Raw genomic sequence first — 26,280 nt, 5'->3', positions numbered from 1 at the left:
TGGAAGGAAGATTATTCGAAGAGGGAAAAGGGAACGTGAAGTCGAGTTGAAAGGAGCACATTCCCAGACCCAAACCCACCTGTCTCGCTGCAAGAGGGCTGTGGTGGTCCACCATTTGACACTGAATCATTGACCCGTTGCTGCTGGTCCTCCCATGTCACCTCTATACCAAGCCCCCCACACACACATAAACAAACACACACATATATGCACACGTACGCACACACACACATACACCCACACACAGACACGGAAGCACGCACGCACGCACATGCGCACATACACATACACACATGTGAACACAAATACACACAAGCACACACACACACACACACACACACACACACACACACATCACACGCACACATGTACCGGTATGCACACACGTATGCACACATGCATCAGCAAACGTAAGAAAACCCACGCACATGAATACGCTTCAACATTTTGGATTGATTTTGCTCATCGGATGAAAGTAAATCCAGCACTCTGGACAGCTCCACATTAAAGTCTGTGATCTTTGCTCCATCTGTTGGACAACAGTGGTAAATGCTTCTCAGCCTCAACTGACTATGAGCCTAGTATTGTTACATAGCCAATAGCACAGCACTCTTTACCGTTTATATGTAGCAGTGGGCAACAATTTGAATATTTTTTATACATCAGGGGTCAAACAGCTTGTCTACTTGAAAATATTTCACACATTCAGAACAATTGATATTCTTTTGTTATTGTTTAACCGTCATTTGGCTAAAATTGTACAGGTATACTGTTGTGTCGGTAATGTCGGTTAAACTGTACCAAAATATGCAATACAGAGATTCATAAAAAAAATAAAGACACGAAAGGGCCTGTCATAATATCCCCACACTTCCACTAAAAGTAGCGGTGATGTGAAGACACTGACGTCTGGCCGAGAGGAGCAGAGCTCAGGGAGACACGGCATTCAGCATGCATTAAGCCTTCCCCTCCAGAAGGCCTTACACAAAGCACTCTCAAAGCACTTCAAACCAAACCCAACCACACAGGGACGATCCAGACATGCTCTCTCTGTGCTCTCTGGAGAGAGTGGTCTTCGAACGGGTTCGATCAAAACCAGAGCCCTGGTCGGTTCAGGAAGGAGGGAGGAACCACTCACATCAGTATTGATCACCGCAGGGAGCTCGCCATGCAGAGAGAGAGAGTGGAGAGAGTTGAGACAGAACATAAGAGCTGAACCCAGACCGGCCCCCCCCCGGGGTCACACAGCGCACAGAGGACTTGCCTTTTCTCCCATTCACAGGTGGGCTTGGGGCGGGTTCCTCACTGTCTGTGGCTGCTCAACAGATGGAGGTCACTTCAGTCAGACCACACCAGTTTGCATTGAGGGGATAGCATTACACACAGCCCCGTGCCCCGTACCACACAAACACACACACACACATAAACGCATGCAACTAGATGGGCTCACACATATGCTTAGAATGAGTGATTTGATTACTCAGCAAATTGGTGCACACGGAAACACACACCCACACACACACACACACACACACACGCACGCACGCACGCACGCGCATGGATGCAGTCCTTGAGCTCAGCATGGGCTCACACATTTGCTAAGAATGTGTGGTTTGATTACTCAACACATGTGCATACACACACACACACACACACACACATCATTCTTACTCATCACAACATATGTGATGAGTAATTGGAGCACACATTCTATAAACGTAAGCACAGCAATCACATGACGAAAGCAACAACAACACAGGCGGATGGCAAAGCAACAATTGGAGTCAGTCGGGGAGCCCAGCGTCGGACCACCCACTCATTCATGTGTGTGAGCAGTAGGACTGCGTGCCACACACCAACACAAACCCTGACTCATATCCACAAAGATGATTTCACATCCCGCAAAGAAATACGTTGGTTTATTTCTGCATATGCCTCCTCTCTCATTGAAGAACACCATGCTTTACTGATGTTTACGTGACATACAATCTCTTGATTTGGTAGAGAGTTGCTGTAGGTAGATGGGAGAGACCATGGCAGTTTTTTGTACACACCTGCTTGTCCGTTCTGGGGGCCACAGGGTAAACGGTCAACAGCCCCTGATTCTTCCCCTGTTTATTCAGAGAGGTACATGCACACAGAGAGGGCAGAAGGGGGCAGGCGGCTATGGTTAGATACCGGGTGCACAGCAGGACAGTTCACATGCTGATTCATCCAATCAGGGAGACGGGCCAGGCCATTGGCAGGCCGTCTGCCATTCACTGTCTGAAGTCCATAAAGAAAAGATCCAGGAAAATCAAACACACACACAGACGTTTGCACCTTTGTGCTCACGTGGGCACACACACACACAGACACACACGCAGGACTTGCACAGACACAAAGACTATATAGTTGGATCAATGCCTCCCTCCACTGTTCACACAGTGCCACTGCCCCTCAGATAGAGGAAGAGGAAACAAATACACTAAAATATATTAAGATATAGAGCAGATAGAAGGATCGAAGGAAGCAAAGAGGTGAGACAGAGAGAGCGAGAGAGAGAGACACGAGACAGAAAAAGAGAGAGCGAGAGAGAGAAAAAGAGAGAGAGACAGAGAGATGAGAACAGACCGACTTAAAGAACAAATTGAGAGGATCAATTTGTAGCTGCATGGGACAACACGGACGTCGGGACGAGGATGAAGTAATTTGACAAATCTCCCTCCCTCTCTACCTCCCCCCCTTCGTTCAGCGGCAGTATAATACTGAATACAGAATACACCAGCTTGTCACCACTATGGCACTTGAAGAACACCACGCTTGTTCAAAACACTTAGGAACATAATGTTGTCAAAGGTTGTCCACAACATTATGGTTTAAAACACAGAGTCAAATTTGCAAGGTATATCGTAATAATATTACTAAAATACCATGTATATTTCATATTCACGGACAATATTATTCTAAAGCTAGCCCTTTTAGGCCTGGCTAGCCTTAAATGTAATCACTCCAATACAACCTCCTTTAGCAATAACCCAAAGGTTCAATGCTGTTCCAAAGACAAGTGGTCACACACTACATCCCGATGCAACAGCATCCTGCTTGTGAGCGTATGTTAGCAGGAGCTAAAGAGAGCCAAACACAAACCGTGAGATACAGACCTTCACAAGGCTCTGTACTCTCCTCCTCTGCACACCCTGGGGGGGGAGAAGGAGAGGGTGGGAGGTGGTGGGAGGGAGGGAAGGAGGGTGGCGCAATCCAGAGGTAGGGTGAAATTACAAAATGGAGGCTCAATTACATTGAATTAGTTAATACTCATGGGGAAAAAAGGTTGCAACAATGTGCGATTGACTACAGAAGTAAGGAGGAGCAATAAATCATCAGGACCAATAGAAAAAGCTAGGCAATTAAGCTACTATGAGGCTGTATAATATCTATAATATAAATAACTTAAAGCTAGATACATAGGATATAGGATAGAGGATAGAGGAAACAAAAGAATAAAGGAAAATGCAGTAAGGATCCATCATACGCCCTCTTGTTCCCAATGCAACTTGAGAGACTCTTATGTCTAATCACAGTCAACACCAGCAGATGATTCCAAACACATTGCTTCACATGAACCCGTGTCCACTTTCATCACCATGACAACAAGACGCCTCAGAGAGTAACACCCGTGTTAAGTGTTCAGTCGGACACACTTCTCCTCAGCGGGGAAGTGATACGAGTCCTCACAAGCACCACGCACGCACAAACATGACTCAGACGCCATGCCCCGGGGCGACGGAGTGGCCTCATGCCGAGACCAGCAGAGAAGAAGAAGACGAAGAAGAAGAATAGGGAAGAGAACAGAGAGGAGAGTAAAAGGGGGACTTACTTCTATCCTTTCCTGGGGGTGGAAGTTGCGGTAGTTGCCGACCTCGTCGGCTGGACATGGGGGTACTGTTGGGGCTGGTCTGTACGGAACCACTCCGGGGGTGAGCTCTGTGGGGCAGAAGAGAGAGAGACTACTGGTTTAGACCAGGCGAAGGATCAGAGAGAAAGGGAGAGAGAGAAAGAGAGAGAGAGAGAGAAACAGAGAAACAGAGAGACGCAGAGAGGAACTGAGAGAAACAGAGAGAGAAAGAGAAAGAGACTCAGAGAGACACAGAGAGAAACGGAGAGATTCAGAGAGAGAGAAAGAGCGAGACAGAGAGAGAAACAGAGAAACAGAGAGACACTGAGAAAACTAAGAGAGAGAAAGAGAAAGAGACTCAGAGACACGTAGAGGAACAGATAGAGAAAGAGAGAGACAGAGAGAGAGCGACACAGAGAGAAACAGAGAGCGACACAGAGAGAGAGACACAGAGAGAGAAAGAGAGATAGTGAGAGAAACAGAGAAGGAGAGAGAGAAAGAGAGAGACATAGAGATTTGGGTGTATGGGACAGCCAGGGGCATCCGACATACGGTCCCATACTTTTTGAAAACAAAAAGCAAATGTTAAGGACTATATGAAGGAAAACCTCATAAAGGGTATATAAGTAAAGTTTACGTAGAACATGAAAGTAATATGGTTAAGTAACAGAAAAATAAACTGTGAGTGATACATTGCCGAATTATGTATTATGTTGTCATTTCATGTAAATTATGAGGAATTAGCAGAAGGGAAGTTGTATCGATCATTCATTGTGTATATATGTCAGGTTACATATATACATGTTTGATATACAATCTTTGCCATGTTAAAACGGAATGCAATCGTTATGTCAGCTTGAATGGCATGAACGCAGAAGGCATTTGACACACGGACTAAACATGATACATGATACATGATACACCTTGCATATGACACCTCAGATTACTTTACAGTTGCATGTGTCAGAAGGAACATGTTCTGCATGAACCAGAAGCATCTGTAGAGCATGCGTATCGGTGTGTTGAGAGCGTTGTTTGGCACACCAACGCACATACCTGCAGAAGTGTTCACCTGCTTGTTCACACAAGTGTTTACAGCATTAAACAGCTTGCCGGTAACAGTTGATGAAAAAGCAATTCAACAAATTGCATTGCATTGCATTGCATTGCATATATATTTCTTGATTTTATTATTAATAATATATTCTCTCTATATAATAATGCACGGCTTGGTGTTTGGCACATGGACATGCGAGTGAGTGGGTGTGAGTGAGGATGGTGGAAGGGAGATCAACCACCAGAGCACCGCGGGGGGGTCGGCACGTTGGAACTAGAAGATGCGAGGTGGGGGCCAGGAGGAGGGGGTGTGCGGTGCAGTAGACCAGCTCCGCCATGCATCTGGATGCTTTCTCTCCCCCCCCCCAACCTCCCCAAAAAAAGGGGTTGAACTCAAGGTAAATACAGCAACAAATAATACTTATATACTAATAATGGCAACAGAAAGAAGTGGTTAGTGGTAGGCACAGTCGGTTTGGCACGCACACGCAAATGCAAGGGTGCGTGTCGCACGAGCAGTGTGTTCCAAAACAAAAACTCAACTGGCCGCTACATCTACAGCAGGTGGTGGTCATGCCGGGGGTGTGGGGAGTCTGGACGGTGCACCAGTGCTTCTGGGGTCGAAAACGATAAATGAAAAAGGTGGTGGTGGGTCTGCTTGGTGGCCGGCCAGGAGGACGGGTAGCTGGGTGGCGGCGGGTGGTTTATGGTTTGTGGGGGGGAGGGGGGGGGGGTGGGGGTCATGAGGTGAGTCGGGGTGAGGTGGGGTGAGGCGGAGCAGGGGTTCTGGGTGTTAGTGGAGGTGGTGGCAACTCCAGCTTCCACTAAGAATGCGGGGAGGCGCCAGTGTGTGGGGGGGGGGGGGGGTGGGGGGTAGTGGGAGCAGGATTAGTGTTGATGGTTTTATAATTGGTCATTTTTTCAGACAGGGAGGTGAGGGTTGCTGATGCTGATGCCACAGCATCAGCGGCCGCTCGCTCCTCCCCCCTTTTTCCCGGTTGGGTGGGGGGGGAGGGAAATGGGGGCACACCTGGTGGAGGCAGGCGAAGGAGGGGCGGACCTCCCAGACGGCAGGGACGGCATGGACCTCATGTGCGACGACGAGTCGTGGGGGCGTTCGGTGGAGCGGGAGCGGGATGCGGGGCGGTCTATTGTGGGCCGCTGGTCGGCCGAGCGGGACCGGACAGGGTATTCGTGTCTATCGGCGGCTCCGTGGCTCCTGGGGAGGTCAGTCAGAGATAGGCAGGCACTCAGTGGCTGAGGGGGGGGTCTACAGTAGTCAGGGGGGAGAGAGTGAGATGAGGGGGAGGCAGCAGTGGGTTGGGCGCTGGCTGGCTATGTGCTGCATGTGTAAATGAACAGGGCGCACAAACCCTGCGGTTGCGGTTGGAGTCCATAAGGGGGCGCTGTGGGAGAGCTGGGAGAAGGGCTGTCCCTGGATTGTGTTTGTGTGGTTTGAGGTGGGACTACATGTGAGAGACACGTGGCGTTGAGGTGTCTTTGCGTTGTGTAATGTGTGTCATGGCAATTTGTTGGGGGGCATTTTTTGGCACTGGAAGAAGGATGCAGATCCTGTTGTTGTTCGAGAGCTGCAGGGAAAGCCGGTTAAGTCACGTACACACACACACACACACACACGATATTACACAGAAACATCAGGACACACAAGTTATTTTTATCACTACAGGTGGAAAAACCTCATACTAAATAGGTCAGATATAACTATATCATCATAGTTATAGACACAGTGTTCCATTCTGCAACGAGGACATGTACTGGGGGATTAAGGTGAGGAGCATGCATATTGTGAACTACATACACCGTATTCTAGTGCTCAAATAATACAAAATTATTAATTTTTATTGATTCAACAGTGAAACCCCATCATTGCAGAAGAGCATACAACAATAAATAATATAACAAACAAAAAAACAGTAGACACTAACATATTTCTCCAAAAACAAATAAAAACAATGTTTGTCCTCTTCAGGTTTACCCACCAGGGGAATTCATTCAGGAGAATACTTACAACAAGTCTATTCAAACTGGATGGCACTCCATCTGTCACAGCCGTGTAGTGTCTGCAAGCCTTTTATTAGGCAGAGGGAATGACTGTCCAGTAGAGGTGGTGCACGCGTGCTTCCAACGGAAGTGTTTAATAAAACCATCTTTATGTTTACGAGATCACTGAACAATAAAATAATGCTAATCCATGAATCATAATGTGGTAAAACTTATGATGCAGTAATAAGCTTTAACTAAATGAACAGCAACCATATGGTCTAATAATCATTCAGTAATAGTGACGCTAACTATGGTATTAACTTACATACATTATGTTAAAGGTGAGGGTTAACCTGAACTCTAAACCACTAACCCTCACCCTTGCGTGAATGCTATAAAATAATGTTATGACTGCATTAACTTATGTCAATTCATGGTTCATTAAGGTACACTTATCATGAAGTGTTACCAGTAATGTTAGCTATGACCAGTATGTGGCAATCAATGTGTTCAGCGTAGTTTACAATGTACACAGTGGTTTGGATAGACACTAGAGTTCTAGTCATTTGCTTTTGGAATAACGAGTAGTCCGTAGTTTCCGTTGTCCAAGTTTTCACAGTGGTCGAGTTGTGTGGAGGGAGGGGGAGGGGGGGGTCACAAAAGCATTCACTAATGCTTGTCTTTCCACGCTGTTCACCAGCTCCATCTTATCCACTCCCACCCCCCTCCATCTTTCCTTCCCCCTTCAACAACAGGCAAATCTATTACATCCTCTGCTGGCTGCCATGGAAACGGCGGCAACTGTATTTCCTCTGCCAGCCTCGACAACAGCATGGAGACATAGAGAGAGAGAGAGAGAGAGAGAGAGAGAGAGAGAGAGAGAGAGAGAGAGAGAGAGAGAGAGAGAGAGAGAGAGAGAGAGAGAGAGAGAGAGAGAGAGAGAGAGAGAGAGAGAGAGAGAGAGAGAGAGAGAGAGAGAGAATGGGGGCCAATCTAGGCTGGGCAGAGCCCCGTTGGGAGCCCAGCTGGGTCGAATATGCTGCTTTAATACAGATAGTCAAGCCCTGGGACTTGAGTTCTGAGAACTCATCACCTTTTAGAGAAACAGCATAAACGCTGCAGGAGTGTGGATGTTATGTCAGGGTGACATCCAGACGGCAGCAGGCACAAACTTGATGAGGAAAAGAGCAATTTGCATTTCTCTGGGTGAGGGGAAGAGGGAGGGAGACATGGGCGCTGTAAATTTCCCGCATTATGTTCCAGATGGACGGTTGGCAGCGGGTGTCACTGAACGGTCGCAGCGACCGGGTCTGACTGAAGTATACAGTACCGATACCAAACACACACTCAATACAGAGCATGTATGATCACACAGCCTCAGTACGGTACAAGTTCATAGACTCAATATGGTACCAGTCAGTTCACAGACTAGATATGGTACCAGTATGTTAAACCAGACTCAATACAGTACCAGTATGTTAAACCAGACTCAATACAGTACCAGTATGTTAAACCAGACTCAATACGGTACCAGTATGTTGACACATGATCAATTATGGCACCAGTATGTTGACACATAATCAATTATGGCACCAGTATGTCCACACGGAATAAATACGGTACCAGTATGTTCACACATAATCAATTATGGCACCAGTATGTTCCCACATAATCAATTATGGCACCAGTATGTTCACATTGGGAAGGAGGTAGAGGGACCATTGAAACAGGGAGCATCCATCCCTGATGCCAGCCTACCGCTGGCCAATAAGCAGTCACTACCCATGCCACAGAGAACACAGGACCACACTCTCCACTGATCAACAGGAATGCACGAACAAGGTACAACCCAAGCAAGGGTAAAAACACACCAGCCAGCACTATCAGGTACAGCTGGTGTACATACAGCAGACACCAGCAACACAGACATAGAGAGCTCCTCCAAGCCAGCCAGGGGCGCTCCAGCACGTACAGAGAGCAGTTGTGTATCTTCCTGTGGTTCTACACAACTCCCTCACAGACAGTGATGACCTCTCTCTCCGACAACCAAAATAAGACAAACAGAAAAGCCGATATCGCTCAGGATACCGTCATCACCTTGCACGATCACAGAGTTAAATAAAGGACGGAGCAAGGCGGGCACATTCTGGAGGGGGGGGGGGGGGGGGTGTGTGTGGGCGGAGACTGTGGGACCACGGGGACGGCGGATGCACACACACAGCAGCCGCGCCGCGGGTCAGTACCTCTCGTGGTCCCCGTCAGAGGAGTAGGCACCCTCAGAGTGGGTGCGGGCCATCCGAGTGGAGCGGAGCAACCGGACCGCCTCCTCGCGGCAGAGAGGGGCGACGCGGTGGTGCTGGTGGTGGTGGGGCGGGTGGTGTTGGTGGTTACGGCTGGCAGAGAAATCATTGGAACCGGTAATTGATTTGGACCAATGCACTGATCCACAGTGAAGGATGGGGGGGTGGAAGACAGAGACCAAAAAGAGAACCACCCCCAATAAAGAAAACCCTGACAGAACAGAGGCACAGACAGAACGCTACCCTGGAAACTCATTGATGTTGGGATAAACGTTGGGGGATTACCACCAGACAGTTCAGCAGTCGCCTCTATGTTTCCTATGTTTGGTATTTCCTATTTTTGCATACTGTCATACACAGTATGGAGCAAGTATTGACATCAATGGCTGGGGGAAATCACCTCTACTGGACAAAAAATGTATAAACAAAAAATAAATGAATACAAATTGAAATCACAAAAACCCTGGTCCATTCACCGCGATAGTGATACTCTATCATCCTCTGCAGTGATCATACAATGACTCATTTTTGCATTGCACTGGCATCCATCGAATAATAGAGACATCACTTAGCGAGGGGACAGTGTGCTGGTGTGCGCATGATTCTGAAATGAGTAGCAAAGGGGGAGCAATGCTGTTTCTGGAGGATGGATGGCAAACGCAGCCTCCATTGAGGCTCACGTTCAGTTAGAACCAGCTCCAGAGGGTGTGTTTTTACCCTCTAGCGCACGCAACACAAACCATCATCAGACCGTGGTAACAAATACAAAGAGATGCCACCAACGACGTTAAAAGCTCAGAATGTGAGTGTTGCATATAAGGTGCCACATACATATTTATATATAGTATGTGTCAACACACTATATATACCGAAAAAGAGAGACAGCCATTGTGTCCGTGCCACAGCTGTTACAACCGTAGGGCAGGGACCAAGGGCCTGACCCGTGACTGAAGGAGGAGGAGGGGACAGGAGTGAGGGCGTGGGGGCGGGGCTGCATGCAGGCTCAGGTAAGCGTCTACCTGGGCTCCGTCTGATGGTCATGGCGAGGCTGAGTATGTCTGGTTCGAGGTAGGGTGAGAAAATGGCTGCAGCCCCATGGAGGTAAGGATGGGGAGGGAGGGAGGGAGAGAGAGGTGGGAGAGGAGGAGAGGGAGAAGAGGGAAAGGGGAATAGAGAAGACAGAGATGTTTCAATGGCGCCGAGGGTGGAGGAGAGGAAGAGGAGGAAGAGGGAGAGGGTATAGGCTGACAGACAGAACAGGTAGATAGATAGAATGACAGAAAGGTACCTACCTAAAGGTAGGTAGATAGATAGATAGAAAGATATATATATAGATAGATAGATAGATGGATAGATCTATAGCTATCTGTCTATGAGGATGACAATAGAGGTGTAGATGCAGGATATGGAGAGTTCTACTTTGTCTTCATCACACGCACACACACACACACACACACACACACACACACACACACACACACACACACACACACACACACACACACACACACAGTGTGGTTGTGGTGTGACTGACAGACCAGCAGTCTTCAAACAAGCCCAGGTAGTTATATATAATTGCATCATTATAAAAACCTACTCCCATCTTTACGGTTTTGAATTCTGAAAAACATTCACATCAAATTACATAACATTTAATTTGACAGCTACAATTTGAAGATGTTTGCAGAACATTTATGGACTAAAATGAACAAATACAAATTAAATGATACATAAAAAAGGAAAGGTACATACAAAATTAAAAGCTACATTAAAAGAAAGCCAAAGAATATCAAATAAATGAATACATATATCAGGACAGGAATATAGTTGGAAGCATTTTTTATATACAAGGATCTGGCCAAATTACAAATTCCTCCAGAAATGCAATCTCACCTCAAATTTTCTCAGTCGTTCCCAAACGATTCTTATAAATGACCGGAAGTTGTTCATTAAAGGCAGCAGTAATGCAGTCAAGTCGAGCACTGTCAAAGACAATTAAGATAAGTGCATCTGTCTGTGCCTAACTCTGATTTAGGCTTCAGCTCAGAAGTATCCACATAAAGTTGATTGGATGGCTGGGAGTAGACTGGCTGTACCATTGCCAAGGTTTTTTACTGTTGGGACAAAATATCCACCATAGCTCCTGAATCAGCTCAAAGCTTTTTTTCTACTGATAAGAATGGGTAAAGTTGCTTTTAGCAGAGGGGTGGGTGGGAGTGAAGCATAGCCTCACAAGCACGCGAAAAACAATTATATAAATGTTATTTATTTATTTTTTTTACTTTACGTTGCATTTTCACAGTCTGTTAGCCTGCGTCCATATGTGAACACTGTCTGTACACCTATCGGTTGTGTACTTCCACCCACACACAGTGGGGGTCAGATCTCATGAAGGGCCAAAAGCTTGGTCCAAACCTGTGCTGTGAGACAGCATTGGAAGTGAGCCCACACCCTTCCTTTCCAACTGGAAAGGGGTAACACTGCTCTCTACAGGTCATACGAGACACTGCATGGCAGAATTTCGCAGTATCAACCTTCAATTAAATGTAAGTGCATTAAAAAGCTTGGTAAAAAGTATTTCATTCAAGGTTTTGCAAATTCCCTTTTCCCCAAATTAACATTTTATACAAAAGACAAAAGAACAAACAAACAAACAAAATATCTGACAAAGACATTTGTCAGATTAGACACAAAGACAATCAAACAAAAAAAGAAACAACTGAACCTCCATGAAAAGCTTAACTCTAGGTGAACTGAGGGACCAGAAGGCAGGGTTAAGGGTCAACAGCTGAGGGTCAAGGGTTACCTAGAGGGAGGGGGGACGCTTGGAGAGCGCGAGCGCGCCCGGTTGATGTCGGACGACCTGGAACAGTGGTTGGACGACATCACCTGGTCGGGTACCGACAGCGTGGAGCTCTGGAAGTCCCGGCCGTTCGATCGGTAGTCTGCCAACGGAGAGACAGAGAAGAGAAAGGGATAAAAAGGAGGGAGGGAGGGGGGTGAAGGAGGGGGAGAAGATGGAAAATGGAAAGAGACAGAGGAAGGGAGTAGAAATATTGTAAGAATGAAAGAGAATTGTATGATTGCTGTAGGTTTTAGAACAGGTTTGTATTCAATCATTCATTTTCATTTACAATCGCTTACCCATATGGCGACGGATGCCAAAAGAGCCTTTGACAAGCGTGGTGCATAAAGAGTGTTGTGTGTTCCTCTGTGGTATAAAAAAGACCAGCTTTGTGCTCGGGATAATTGCAAAAATGGCCACATTCAGGCCAAAACTTTGACAGAGAAAGTTATGTTAAATGGCATTTGGTACAGGTGATGTATTTTTAATTTTCATTATGCTGAGCTCCCTTGATTCAAACAAATGAGGAACAGGTTTCAGTGTACATGTAAATCATTGACTGTGTTAACATTGTGCATTAAACATGAAAATAGCTTTTTGAGAAAATATTATATATTATAATGAATTTTTCCTGCAAGACTGATTCCTCTGTTGAACTTGAAAGTGTTCATTAAGCGATGATCAGGCATGGCTAGCAGCAGTGGTAGGGGTCAATGCCTAGCGCTATTAAAGTTGATTAGTATTCAATAGAGTGTATAATGCATTAAAATGAGCTACATGTAACCATGAATCAAGTGCGGGATTAGGAGGGAAAGATTGGATATGATGCTGTAGGAAAATTGACCTTAACTTAAAGCAATTTGACAATAAAATCATTTATTGTCAAATAATTTGGGTAAATGGTGCTCGTGTTACAGTTTCTTGTGTCAGATCCATGTCATTAACGAGAAGGTTGACATCTTTCTAAAGGATGTAGACTGTGGACATTTTAAGCCAGAACCTTTCGGATAGGAGTCAAAAACATTTTTATTCATATCCATATAAATAGAGACATGTGTCTCAATTTCTGAAAGTATTCCCTGCATGGCAAAACATCAGCGCTGCAATGTCACCAATGTGTACGAGGACAACATGAATGTAATTTCTGATAGAACTGATAGTGTTACTGTATCCTATTGCAGACAATTTCCTGATGAGCTGCAATTGGATACAGCAACAGAGTACTATTGATGGAGAATACTGCTGATGGAAAGGAAAGGCCAACTTCTGCTTCCCAACCTCACACACAATTGCAATGATCATTTACTGCAGATTTTCTCAACACCTGTTACCAATATCATTTGTCAAAATGTGCTTGTACCTGTCTTGCCGAAGGGCATTGAGCATGCGGTCCTGCCACATTTGTAAAAAATAGCATTGTATTACTTTGGTTATTGTGATAACACATTTTGTAATGTACTTGTATGGCCATCAACTGTTGTCCACCAAATTCATACTGACCGACACATTGATTGCCAAAGACAAAAGTGCAGTACTGCTAGTGTCAACCATCATGGCAGGCGTGCCCATGCCAAATGCTTTGGTAGAATGGGTACATGGAAGTGATTTTGACGGCAGAAACTGCTATGATGGTTTGATCACCCAGACCAGTGTTGTCCCTTATGTAGGCACCTTTGCCTGGTTTCTGCAATCCTATTCCTAAATCACATTCATTGTTCTGAAGGCAGGATTGTATCATGACGGCAGTATAACATGTCAGTGTTACACCAGCAGCTTTGGTAACGAAAGCCACAGTGAGTGTCATTTAAATCTATCACTCGCATTCCTGATGGTAAAACCTAGATTAAAGTAATATTATCTATCAATAGTCTGCTGCTAAGGCTTAAGGAACTAAAGCTGCAGATCAGTACCGTTTAAATCTATCTATCTATCTAGTGTAGGGTGGGGGGGGGGGTTCCCTGGAAATGAAGAGAGGTGGCGGACTAGCGTGATGAGGCAGCGAGGCTCCGGAGAGAACGCTCAGTTAGCTGTGGGTGGATTTTGCTTCAGCTACTGTACTGATCCACAAAGCCCCGTCTGCCCGCCAGTCTAACGATTGTTCTGTCTGTAAGTCTGTCTGACGTGTTGTGCCCTCTGTCTCTCTCTCTATTGGCATTGTGTTCCCATCTCAAAGATATGACGATCCAACTTTAAAAGTGCAAACCATTACAAGGCACTTGAAAGGCATCGTGGGGGGGCAGATGTCCCTCTCTTCCGCTCTCTCTCTCTCCAACACACCCCTACTGGGAGTGTGTAGAGGCAGGAACCACATCGAGCCAGTGGAGATCTCACCCCCCTACCTCCCACCCGCCTCCATATGTTGGTTTAGTTATGTGTTTCAGCACAAGCAGAATTCTGATGCTGGCTTATGCCGACACGGAACATAACTAGACCGAGAACATAACTAGACAGAGAGTGAAGCCAGGCCCTGGTTTGACTGGTTCCTAGTGAGTAAAGTGAGGCTCTAATTTGACTGGATCCCAGTGAAGCAAGGCTCTAGTTTGACTGGTTCCCAGCGAGTGAAGCGAGGCCCTGGTTTGACTGGTTCCCAGTGAAGCGTGGCTCTGGTGCGACTGGTTCCCAGTGAGTGAAGCGAGGCCCTGGTTTTGACTGGTTCCCAGTGAGTGAAGCGAGGCCCTGGTTTTGACTGGTTCCCAGTGAGTGAATAAGCTGAGTGCTGTACCCGTGATGACGCCGACTCCCTCTTCACAGTCGTAGTCGGAGATCTCGCTGTCGCTGATCCTCTGAGATCCTTCAGGACGGATGTGGAAAAGGGGAAGGTACGAGGGAGGGAAGAGGGAGAGAAGGAAAGGAGAGAGAGGGAGAGACAGAGAGACAAGGTTACTTTGTGCAGGGGGGGAGAGATACATTGCTTGAATCAGTTAAAGCATAAAGTGTGGGTTATATTGAGTGTTGTATAAGGTAGAAATAGAATGTACAATATGTACAGGTAATGCAGTATGCCTTAACCATGACGATATACTATGACTGTGGTATATATGTAACTGAAATGTCCCTTCTCGGTCTCACCTATGCTTCACTATCAATGGATGACTGGAATGAGACAGTTCATTGATTGATGACCTCGCTTGTATGTGTGTGTGTGTGTGTGTGTGTGTGTGTGCATTCATGTGTTTTTTTATCATAAACATGAGACGTTAAATCAACTCCATCCAATAAAAGCTCACATTGCTGGCCGAGCAGCCTGCATGCTCTATCCCCATCTGAGAGGTGGTGCTTTTACATTGACATGTCCAATCGTTTTTTATTAACATCTGAGTTTGGCAGGGGGGCCCTGAGATTGGTAGATCACACACATCTACATACACACAAACATACACACACACACACACACACACACACACTTCCACTTTCACACATCTTTCTCAATGTTGATTCCCGCTTCCAGGAGTACATGGCTCTTCACTCCACATAAACAAAATGGATCCTTTGCTTTGCTTTCTACAGAAATAATCAGTGCTACACTCTTCAGCCCCTAGCCCGGTGTATCTGCACTTTCCTTTTGGTTTCAGTTTTACAGCTGTCAGGCCTTTAATCTCACACTACACACTTGCCACAGAGTGACTGAGCCCAGGGAAGGTGATGTGTCTGTGTGGACTGCCAGCTACTGACAGGACCGGGCTGCGGACTGTACGCTGCGTGTCGCTAGAACACCAAGAAGTGAGGCCACTTTTCTCTGGGGTTTGATAATGAGAACACTCAACCGTGAACTGTTATCTTTCAATGAATAATGCAGATTAATTACAATTATTTCTATATGCTAACTATATACACACCAACAACAAGTCAGGGTATAATGAATGCAAAATGGCTAAATCTTTTGTTCATTTAGAAAAGGGAAATACATTGGGGCAAAAAGCAAGAACTGAGAAGCAGAGGAAAGGAGGGGAATAGGGTTTGGGCTTGGGATTACAAAAATGAAATTGTTCATAAAGACAGGAGTGAAACGGCATCCTCACCTCCACAGTATGAACCTAAACCAAACAAGGTTTGTGTATCGAGCTTTCCGGATTTGATTTGTGATAATGGAAGCGCTTCGAAGAAATCTAAACTACATAAACTACATACAGTAAGTATATGAACCTATATAAGTATAAAATATTTGCCATTGTTGGAAATGCTTTGTTACGTTATGCCCATCGGCCTGCGCAGACTTTCCATCACGATCCCCTAAACGGGTCTGTTTGATAGGAAACTGTCTGACGTGGTAAGTAATCCATTTCCGTTTCATTATGTCTTTACGAGGGAAAGGATCAGGGATTGTGGGATAGGATTGGGGGAAAGCTGTCAACAAATAAGGATATATTATTGTGTCCCAAATCTCCAGTTACTCCTAAAGAGAGGTGCACATGTCTGTTAACAAATTGGCGCGTAAGGTAGAAGAAATATCTACCAAAATTCAAAATTGACTCAATGGGGACAAATGCAAATAAATCAAGTTAGGCTGGAGAATTGGGGCAGGGGAATGGTTGCCTTCAAAACGCACAGTAACACTCAGAGGCTTCCCAAAGAGGCACAGGAAGGAACACAATGTCCTTTACCTGAGTTGTATGGGCCTTTATCTGTGAAATCACAAGCAGGCAAACAACGCACCCGAGATGTTAAAACAGCAGAACAACCAAAAGTCTCCACATGAGCATACCCACTGCCTGAGAGAGATCTAGCGCCTTTTTAACACAAGAAACCTGCCGAAGACAGCAGCTGATCCTCATTCAGTCCTGACTGAGTGCCAACATATGTTCCCAGCATTTCACAGGTTCTCTAATGGGTGACTGAAGTCTTTTTGACTCATGACTTTTATCGAGAGTCACTGCCACACATTTTTTGACAAATATAAAAAATATCACATAAAATAAAATTAAAAAAAATTAAAAAAATAAATATCTGGGTGAGTACACTGCTCTGCAGAAATGTAATGCCGATTGTTATCCTATGGTAGACACGCCCACTATATTAAATACAATCTCTCATCTCTCTGTCTTTGAGCAAAATGATTACTTGTAATTGAAAATGATTGTCAAGCAAAATATCATATATCTACAATATATTTAGCATTTTGATAAAACAAAACTATTTAGTACCATTATCGTATATACGACAAGATCGACTGTCAAGTGATTCCTTGATAGATTTATAAATAGAAAAATTGGTTATTTAGCCTGTAAACCGATGGATCATAGCTTACAAGTAAGATAGCTATTATGATTGCTCATTGAAAACGCGTCCTCTCTAGAGCTGCTTTTCCGTTTTGGGCTACTGTAGAATCATGGCGTTGCAACATGGCGGGCTCTGTAGAAGAGGACCCACTGCCTATATAGATATAAAGTGCTCATTTTAAGATAACGATAACACTGCAATTCTTATTTTCATGAGATTATACCCTAATCGAAACATACTTATGGATATAATACTAAATTCCTGCCAAGTCCGTTCCACTAGAGGGCACTAAATGCTACACACTACACCTTTAAGGAGGGGGCGCGGAGAGGGGGGTACGTACTCTGTAGCCGGCGCGTGGGGCTCTCCCCGTGGAGCTGCCTGCGTTGGGTGTTGGGGGAGGCACGGGGCAGGGGCAGCGAGGAGACGTCGTGGGTCTGGAGCTTGTACCAGTGGGGCTCGTCGTCCAGCAGTGCCGTCTCCAGCTCGATCAGGATCTGAGACACACAGATGGACCGTGATAAGGTTACATCTTACACTGCACAGACTGTATGGGTGTGTGTGTGTGTCTGTATCGATATAGACACAGACTGCATACATACATTGCATACATACACCGCGTACATATGTTAATACATAACTTTCATACTCACACACAAATACACACAAACAAACACACACTGTTGTCATTGTTTTGTCATTGAATTATGGGGTTAGCCAGGGTGAGATTGGGTTCCCCCGGAATAAACAAGAGTTTAGGGGGGGGGGGGGGTCTCCAAAAATGATTATCTTCATTCCAAGTTAATTAGCTGCTCTGACAGGGGATGAGGAATAAGTATACTCTAAATACATAAGAATAACATGTAGAATTATTTACAACAAATGAACACCAACCCAGCTCAGACCTAAATGTCTATGAATCTAGGAATCTAGGAATCATAGGCATAGTGCAAATATGAAATGTTGTTCAGTGATTTTGCTCCATTCATCAATCTCAAAATGTGTTAAATTGTGCTTTTACACAACAATTAAAATTAGAAAATATTTTATTTTCTTATTTGGAGACCGCCCCAAGGCAGGTAGTACAGTCAGACCCTGGCTGTAGTAGTGTTGAATGTGAATGTGGCTGAGAATGTGTGTCTATTGGGAAGTGAGTGGACCAGGGTTGAGGAAGAAGGAGAAAGTGAGGGGGACGTGGATCCGCTCACCTCTCCCAGGAACTCGCTCTCCTCTTCCCGGACCCGGGCCTGGTCCCACAGCGTGATCTCCAGCATGCGCTCACGGAACTCCCGCCGGTGCACGGGGGAGTACATAAAGGTCTGGTTCCATTTGGGCTCTAAGGATTTCTTTACCGTTTTTGTTCTCCTCTTGCTTTTGTCACTGGAGGAACAATAATTCAAACTGTTTTTATTTACAACCACGGCAGGGAACAGCCACGAAACACACACACACACACACACACACACACACACACACACACACACACACACACACACACACACACAATCACACAAACACACACACACACACACACACACACACAGGTCACTGTTACATGGCACAGAACAGAGCACGACACTGCGGCATGCTGGGAAACACACACAGGGGAGCGTGAGATGGCGGGGCTGTCTTTCTAAACCTTCGTAAACGCTATTTTAGTCATTAGATAAGGACACACACTCACACTTGCACACACTCACACAGTGTGTGCAACATTCCATACAACCTTGACTGGTCTTTCTAACAAATAGCAGATAGAAAGCAATTCAGCCTCTGCACACCACAGAAAAAATACCCATTTTATGGGTATTTTTTTCAACCAGCAATACAAACTATAAGATCTCTGCTGCTTACTCTCTCTGCTTTATTAATGGTGGGAAAACACAGAAAAAGAAAAAGCTACGATGTAGAGGGTGAAAGTTGGGTGGGGGGGGGGGGATGGGGTAGGTAAACTGTTACTTCTCTTACCTTCTGTCCGGCAGGAAGTAGATTTTGACGTAAGGGTTCCTGGGTCGGCCATCTTCCCTGGATGGCAGGTCCTTGGCGCCGAGGATGGTGACAATGAGCTGATGGCCCACCTTGTCATACCACAGTTTGACCTGCAGGGGGCGGAGGGGAGCAGACACTTCAGGGTGAGAGAGAGTGCTGAATATGCCACAGCATTGGAAAAAATAAATGCATACAAAAACAATCTTAAGCTTAAAAATATCAGCGATGCAGGAGAAGACGTAGAAGTGGAGGCCGGATGGAGAGAGGTGTATATAATGTTTTCTGGATGCTGCTTATTGTCTCTTTAATACATGATGTTATGTGGCTCTTGTTCTAAGATGTAATATTGGCGACACTGTGCAAACATTGTATTCTCCTGCATCTGCCCAATGCAGTTAAACAAAGGTAAAGATTTTGAACAGCTTGCATGCTGCAGGGAAATGTCTCAAGGCAGAGATTTCAGGAAGACATGAGCAAACCACTGGTTTTGCCAAATATGCAATTCTGAATTTGAGATCCCTATTGATGCTTTGATGTCAAGGTTTAATGACTAGTTTATCATTTATATGATATTTGATCATTTAAGTCAAGAACAGAGTAACAATATGGGTGCTTGTACTGACTGTGCAGCCCTGTGGGGGTGCCTACTTTCAAATGTAGTTTCCAATGCCAATTAGATATTTACTTTGATTGATGATCATTTGAAGCGGAGCTAAGGAATGCTAAAGGAAACATTCTGTGAAGTCAGCAGTGTGTGCTCGCCTGCCATGGTCCTGTAAACCTGTAATGTCGTCTTCAATAGCGTTCTCTCAGGGAATTCAGTGCATATTGATAGTAAGAAATCAACCATGCGTGTGTTTGTGAATGGACCCGTATGGACACATGTTAACGGTGAACACTTAGAAGAGGAGAAATCTCCTTAAAATGAAGACGTGGAGGTAAAATCAAAGAAAGTCGATGAATATAAATAAAATAATTGTCTTCTAAGTACCGGTCCATACTTTGCATGTTATGATTGTGGAAAGGGGGTGACACATAGGGTTTGGACCAAGGCTTTGTTTGTCTGCATGTCATGCAGCCAGGCAAGGAAAGGCATTCGAGAAAAGACTTGACATCGGCACGCCACACAGAGCAGGGAGCCTGAGGTCAAGGGAATGTGATTTTGGTTTACTATTCATTTTATACAAATTAAGGACTATGGGTTTTAATGTGTCCTAGCCACTAACATAAAGGACAGGAGACCACTATTTTAATAGCAGACTACATAATACAACATTTACACACAGACAAATTTCCCAAACTGCCTATTTTATATTCAGTTAGGTTTTTGAAATTCTGTAAATGAGTAAAAAAGACATGCATATTACGTTTTTATATATTAATATGATTACGCAAATAATAAGGACAACAGCATCCCCAGTAATTGTATAACATTCAATATACTAAATGTATAATGTATGTAATAATATAGAACTGTGATGATATAATTAATACAGACTATAAGAGCCTCCCAAAGCTAAATAAGCATCAAAGGCTTGGTTGGTTTGAAGTCTGATATTTGAGTGATATAAATTATTATTTATTAATTAATTCACATCTGCAAAGAAATACGCCATCTGTTCACACCCAGCCGCAGAGAGTCAACTATGTTGTTTTTTGTTGATGCAGCATGAAAATCCCCCTCTAAAAAATGTGCTGTTTTATATCCTTCTACCTTATATTGTGATTGACAGACATTTTTAAGGCATTCTGTGATGTTAACCATAAGGAGGGGCTAATATCCCCCCAGTAACCATGATATACAGTACTTTGTTAAATAGAATAAATTAAGTAAGAAGATGGTGAATGACAAATCCAGGAAGACACCCTTCTAAATTGCCACAGCAGGGCAAGACCGTTACTGAGATAACTTTAGGAAAACAGGCAATGGAAGAATGTCTCTTAGAATAATAGCAATGTAGCTCAGAACCGTTGGGCATGCAATAGTATACCCGAGCATAATGGCAAGAATGGGTTAAAGGAAACGTGAAAAATATAACCATCATCATGAAACTCGACTCAAAATTAAAGGCAATAAGATGGCAAGATGGACGGCACCGGAGGGAAGTTAAAGCGGCCATTTCCCAGGGAATGCATTTTCCAGAGAGTATGGAAACAGAAAAGAAAGGCCATGTCAACAGTCAAGGAGCGTAGACCAATAGAAAGCCCGGGATGGAGGGCCCATTACCTGAACCCTAGGGGGGAAAGGCGCTGTTCTTCTACTAAGGCTTTGGCTCTGGGTAAGCAAAATTGAACAGCAAAGAAAAACAAAAAATCTGCAATAAAACCAAAACCCCACGACAAAACAGACACACAACGAACTCATACATTTATACAAGAGACCTATTAGACGTACTAAACACAACAACATCCTACTCTGAGTGGACAATTAGTGCTCATGCGTTCTTTATTCATTGCAAGTGTTTGGGCGTGTGGGTTGCAGCAGCTTTTCAGTAGACTGTTCTTCTGAGGCCAACCCGCCCCAAAAAGAGAGGCTTCGGAGAGAAATTATCGATGACTCATCGTCTTTATGAGTCATCGTGTCTTTTATTTCTCTACCAGGCCGATTCTCCTCTGCGCACATTTGCGTCACAGTGACGCACCTATTGACAATTGTTACCTGCCAAGCAAAACTTTTATTAATTTCATTGTTCACTTTTTTTTATACTGCAGAAACGTTTTTCCAGAGTTAACTAAGCTCCTCATAAAATTCATAATCTGCAACTGCGGTAAAACACAGTTGGATTAAATTATTGGTTGTTTTTTTAAGTGTAGTGAGTTAGTAGATATATTTAGTTATATACGTATTTGGTGTATACACATCTTGGGATGAGGCAGGAAGTATGTCTAACTGCAGAAAGATTTGCTCTGGGTTTTGTTTTTTAATGGGTGGAGTAAATTAGACCCATTTCCTTCTCAGGGCTAAGGTGAAAAGGAGAGGTCTTCAAAGCCTATATGTGCATCCAACTGCTAGGGACTAGCCGGAATTCAAAAAAAAGACAAGGAATTGGGCCATATAGAACAATGTAACCTTTCTAGATCTTTTGAATTTGAAAAAAGATATTTTGTAGGGTGGGCCACATATCAAACCAAATTCCCTCTTGGATCCTTTTGTTTGAGTTGATTTAGCTGGTGTCTTAAAGAGCCCTGACTTCAAGAGCCTGGCGTAAGTTCCTTGCCCCAGGGGTGTATTTTACAGTGGGATAATGGACAACACAAAGTAACCTTATCTAGAGTCCCACACTGGGTTGGGACAGGGCCAGTGGAACAGACTCACAGACTCACTATTCCTTCAGAGTTACACCTACCTGAACATGGACTTCTACCTCCACGTTCTAATCACTTGTCTATCTCCATTGCTTCATCGTGTCCATAACACTGTCCCATCAAATACAAACTATTTAATCAGGCATTTATAAATGTCACATAAATCCATGAAGCCAGTTCAGTTGGGGCACGGTTGGAGACCTGGCGCTGCTAGGTCGGGCGTTTTGTTCTCGAGAACGAGAAGTATAACACATACTCAAGATCCACTACGGCTCAAAACCTCCTGCTTTCTTGGACTCTATCTATCTATCGGTTGGCCGGGTCAAAGTTGAAATCATTTCCACTCGGAACGTGTGTCATCTCCACGGCAACTTTCTGTGAGGCTGGCTGCATGGCCCTCCCTCCCCTAAATTTGCTGCAGTGCTTTCTCCGTCGGAATACAACGAGGGAGTGGCTCACAGATGGTCTCCAACCGCGTCTCAACTGTACAAGCCTGGTCTGGGTCCTATAACGTCGTCAACACAACACTTGCCTGTCTTGGTTGCCTTGCCCTGCCTCTGTTGTTCTATCGCAATGTATCTTGAATGTCATTTCACGGGTTTGAATTGTGTAACACGTCAAGCACTTTGTTCATCGGCTTGAAAAGGGCTAAATTAATAAAGTCTCTTATTAATATTATTACTACTATTCAGAGTACTACAGTTTTGTATTGTTGTAGTGCTTACTGAGAGCTGTCCTGAAAGGTACTGAGGAGCATCCCTCAGCATGCTGGGACTCATGGGGGACGTGACGGAGATGGAGGGACGGTCCATCTTCTGAGACTCGAAAGAGCTTGAACCTGACAAGAGGGGCGAGAGACAGACAGAGAGGCAGAGAGAGGGTGAGGGGGAGAGCGAGAGAGAGAGAGAGAGAGAGAGAGAGAGAGAGAGAGAGAGAGAGAGAGAGAGAGAGAGAGAGAGAGAGGCTGAGATACTTGCTTTTCTGTGTAAAGTGTTGTGACACAAGTGACACAAGTGAGAAAAATTAAAAAAATGGTTTGGAGTGAAATCAGAGGAGCAGAGGAAGAGAGAGAGAGAGCGAGAGAGAGAGTAAGAAAGAGAATGAGAGAGAGAGTAAGTAAGAGAGAGAGAGAGAGAGAGAGAGAGAGAGAGAGAGAGAGACAGAGAGAAAGAGAGTGAGGCATGAAAAAAAAGAGGGCATACTTGCCTCTGAGAGAGAGACCAGATGAGAGGAAGAGAGAAAAAAGAAAAGAAAGAAAAAAAAGAAAAAAGGGGCGAGTGAACCGTAGAGAGACACAATGATGGAATCCTCTCTCACAGACGGTCCCTTAGCTTGATGTTTCTGGGCTGATTAACCGGGTTAAATGGGCCAATGAGGGGGGGCTGGGGAGAGGGCACGTCGCGACCACACTCACTTGATTCCTGTTGTGCGTGTGTGCTGTCCGGTATCCTCGGAATATCGCTGAAACGGAGAGAGAGGGAGGGAGAGAGAGAGAGAGAGAGAGAGGGAGAGAGAGAGAGAGAGAGAGAGAGAGAGAGAGAGAGAGAGAGAGAGAGAGGGGCGGGAGAAGGAGGAAGTGGGAGTAGAACAGTGGTGAGTACATGTTTAAGATTTTTAGACAGAGGAGACGGATGGGAATGGAGCAGGAGTAGGAGCGCAGAGGAGCACTCGAGGCTAATGCTAAATGCGCTGCGCTTTCGGGGCGCTCATAAGCACGGCATTTGTCTTCATTTAGCCTAGCCGCTAGCCTGAGATGTGCCAATGCAGTGGGTAAAAGAGAGAGAGAGAGAGAGAGAGAGAGAGAGAGAGACCTCCTGCCTGGCTCCTGGTCTTTCTCTCTCTCCCACTCCACCTACTCCCTCCTCGGGGAGCGGAGCCGAATGTAGAGCTCAAAGGCAGGCAGAGACTAATGTTTAATTAGCTAATATGCAGCGCCTCTTGGTCCAACAGCACGTTGGGCTCTCCCTGCTGGAGACTTGATGATAAAAGCCCAGCCTCCCGGACCACCACCACCACGACCACCCACCACCACCCACCACCACCCACCCGAGTCCACACCAATCCGCTCGTATTCCTGCCTCTCCCCTAAAATCCCTTTGTCAGAATCCCAACCATCTACAATATTTTTGTTCATATTCTATCAATGATAGTTTCTATCATATAGTTAGTTTATATACAGAAAAATACAGCAGATATAATTTCAAGCCTCAAATGTTTTCATCATTCTGCAGTGTTGGAATGCTTGGATCACACACATGTTAAGGTGCTTTCACTTGAGACGCGGGTGGACACCGCTGGGTCAGGCGGTGTGGTATGACGGCACGTATAAAACACACAAAATCAGCTGAGGCTGACAACATCCTGGCTTTTTTGACTGTACTGCTTATCGATTGTTTAGCGTGTCATGTGATGTGGGGGTCCTCCGGGGTCCACCGGGGTTGACATAATTTAAACGTTGGTGATCTAAGCGCTTCTCGAGTGAACTTAGCACTTAGCAGTGCCAACGTCTCACCCTATTGGCCTGGACACCACCAGCTCCACCTGGGCCTCAGGCTTGGATTCCAGAATGATATTGTAAACTTCTTTAAATGTGGCTCCTTGTAAAAGTGTCCCGTTCCATTCCAGCACCTGGTCACCTGTGGACAGATACGTGACAAACACCATATTCAGCATCGTGTCTTCAAATGATCACACAAACTAGACATAGACACATAGAGAGAAACATGTGTCTGTGGCATAGAGGTAGGGCTGCTCGATTATGGAAAAAATCATAATCACGATTATTTTGGTCAATATTGAAATCTCGATTATTCAAACGGTTATTTTTGAGTTTGAAAACATGATGCATTTATTCTTAATTTCTCTCCAAAAAAAAACACTTTGTAAATGAGAACTTTGAAATTTCCCCTTAAAAATATACACAGAATGGTCAAATAGAAAATAAAGTCCAGATATGAATCCAGCTGTTCTGCAATTTCTATTAAAAAAAAATCATTTCAACTCGATTATATTAGTTTGGTGATCGTTTCACTCTGAAATCGAAATCGCGATCAAAATTTGATTAATCGCCCAGCCCTACATAGAGGCATAGACACATGTTCAGCATCGTCTCTTGATCAGGCCGTCGATGTGGGTGTGGCTCAGATCTTTTTATCTCAAAAAGCGTGGAAGCAGAGTGATTTCTTTTGGGGACTGAAGCGCCATGTTGTTTTCCTACCTGGTCTCAGGTGCCCGACCGTGTCCGCTAGACTCCCTTTCCTCACTTTGGTGATGAAAGCACAGAGTCTCCCAGATTCTGTCATCTTTCCCCCCACCACCTGCAGAGGAGAAGCGGGGAGGATGAGTACATGTAGATATCTGTTCACAAATGCACCAATCAGTGAGTCAATGAATTGATGAATCGACGACTCTGTGGTGGTCTGCCTGTCTCTCCTTCAGTGGGTTCTCAATGATGAACATAAATAAAGCAACAAATATGTACAATCTATGAATCCACAAACACTTCACATTGCCTTGTTTTCCTATTTTATCCTTCGAAGAACCTCGCTGAGGTCACTCACTGCTCTGGCTTTTTTTCGCCTGCGAGGCACGTTGCTTGAATAAAAAGAAATAAATAAAGGCACTATGTGTGGAGGAGAAAGAGTCCACCCTGTGCTTTGCCATCTCCTCTGCAGGACCGCTCTCAC

The 26,280-nt window shown here is 44.9% G+C and overlaps 1 protein-coding gene across 1 annotated transcript in view; it reads right to left on the bottom strand.

Annotated features, from left to right (window-relative positions):
- rims2a (regulating synaptic membrane exocytosis 2a) overlaps positions 1-26,280 on the bottom strand; it is a gene marked incomplete at both ends in the record, with an annotated part of 135,376 nt that overhangs the window by 35,188 nt on the left and 73,908 nt on the right. The window contains 14 exon segments of the mRNA XM_084472195.1: positions 3,860-3,966; positions 5,964-6,152; positions 9,181-9,330; positions 12,044-12,182; positions 14,805-14,873; positions 16,684-16,704; positions 17,643-17,796; positions 18,508-18,679; positions 19,268-19,398; positions 21,516-21,563; positions 23,320-23,432; positions 24,009-24,055; positions 25,107-25,230; positions 25,812-25,911. Coding sequence (XP_084328321.1) covers positions 3,860-3,966; positions 5,964-6,152; positions 9,181-9,330; positions 12,044-12,182; positions 14,805-14,873; positions 16,684-16,704; positions 17,643-17,796; positions 18,508-18,679; positions 19,268-19,398; positions 21,516-21,563; positions 23,320-23,432; positions 24,009-24,055; positions 25,107-25,230; positions 25,812-25,911 — 1,564 coding nt within the window.

The sequence above is a fragment of the Micromesistius poutassou genome (genome assembly GCF_964030765.1).
Source record: "Micromesistius poutassou genome assembly, chromosome: 8".
In the NCBI taxonomy this organism is placed as follows: domain Eukaryota; kingdom Metazoa; phylum Chordata; class Actinopteri; order Gadiformes; family Gadidae; genus Micromesistius; species Micromesistius poutassou.
Note: the sequence above shows the minus strand (reverse complement) of the source record. Positions and strands in the feature narration are given on the sequence as shown.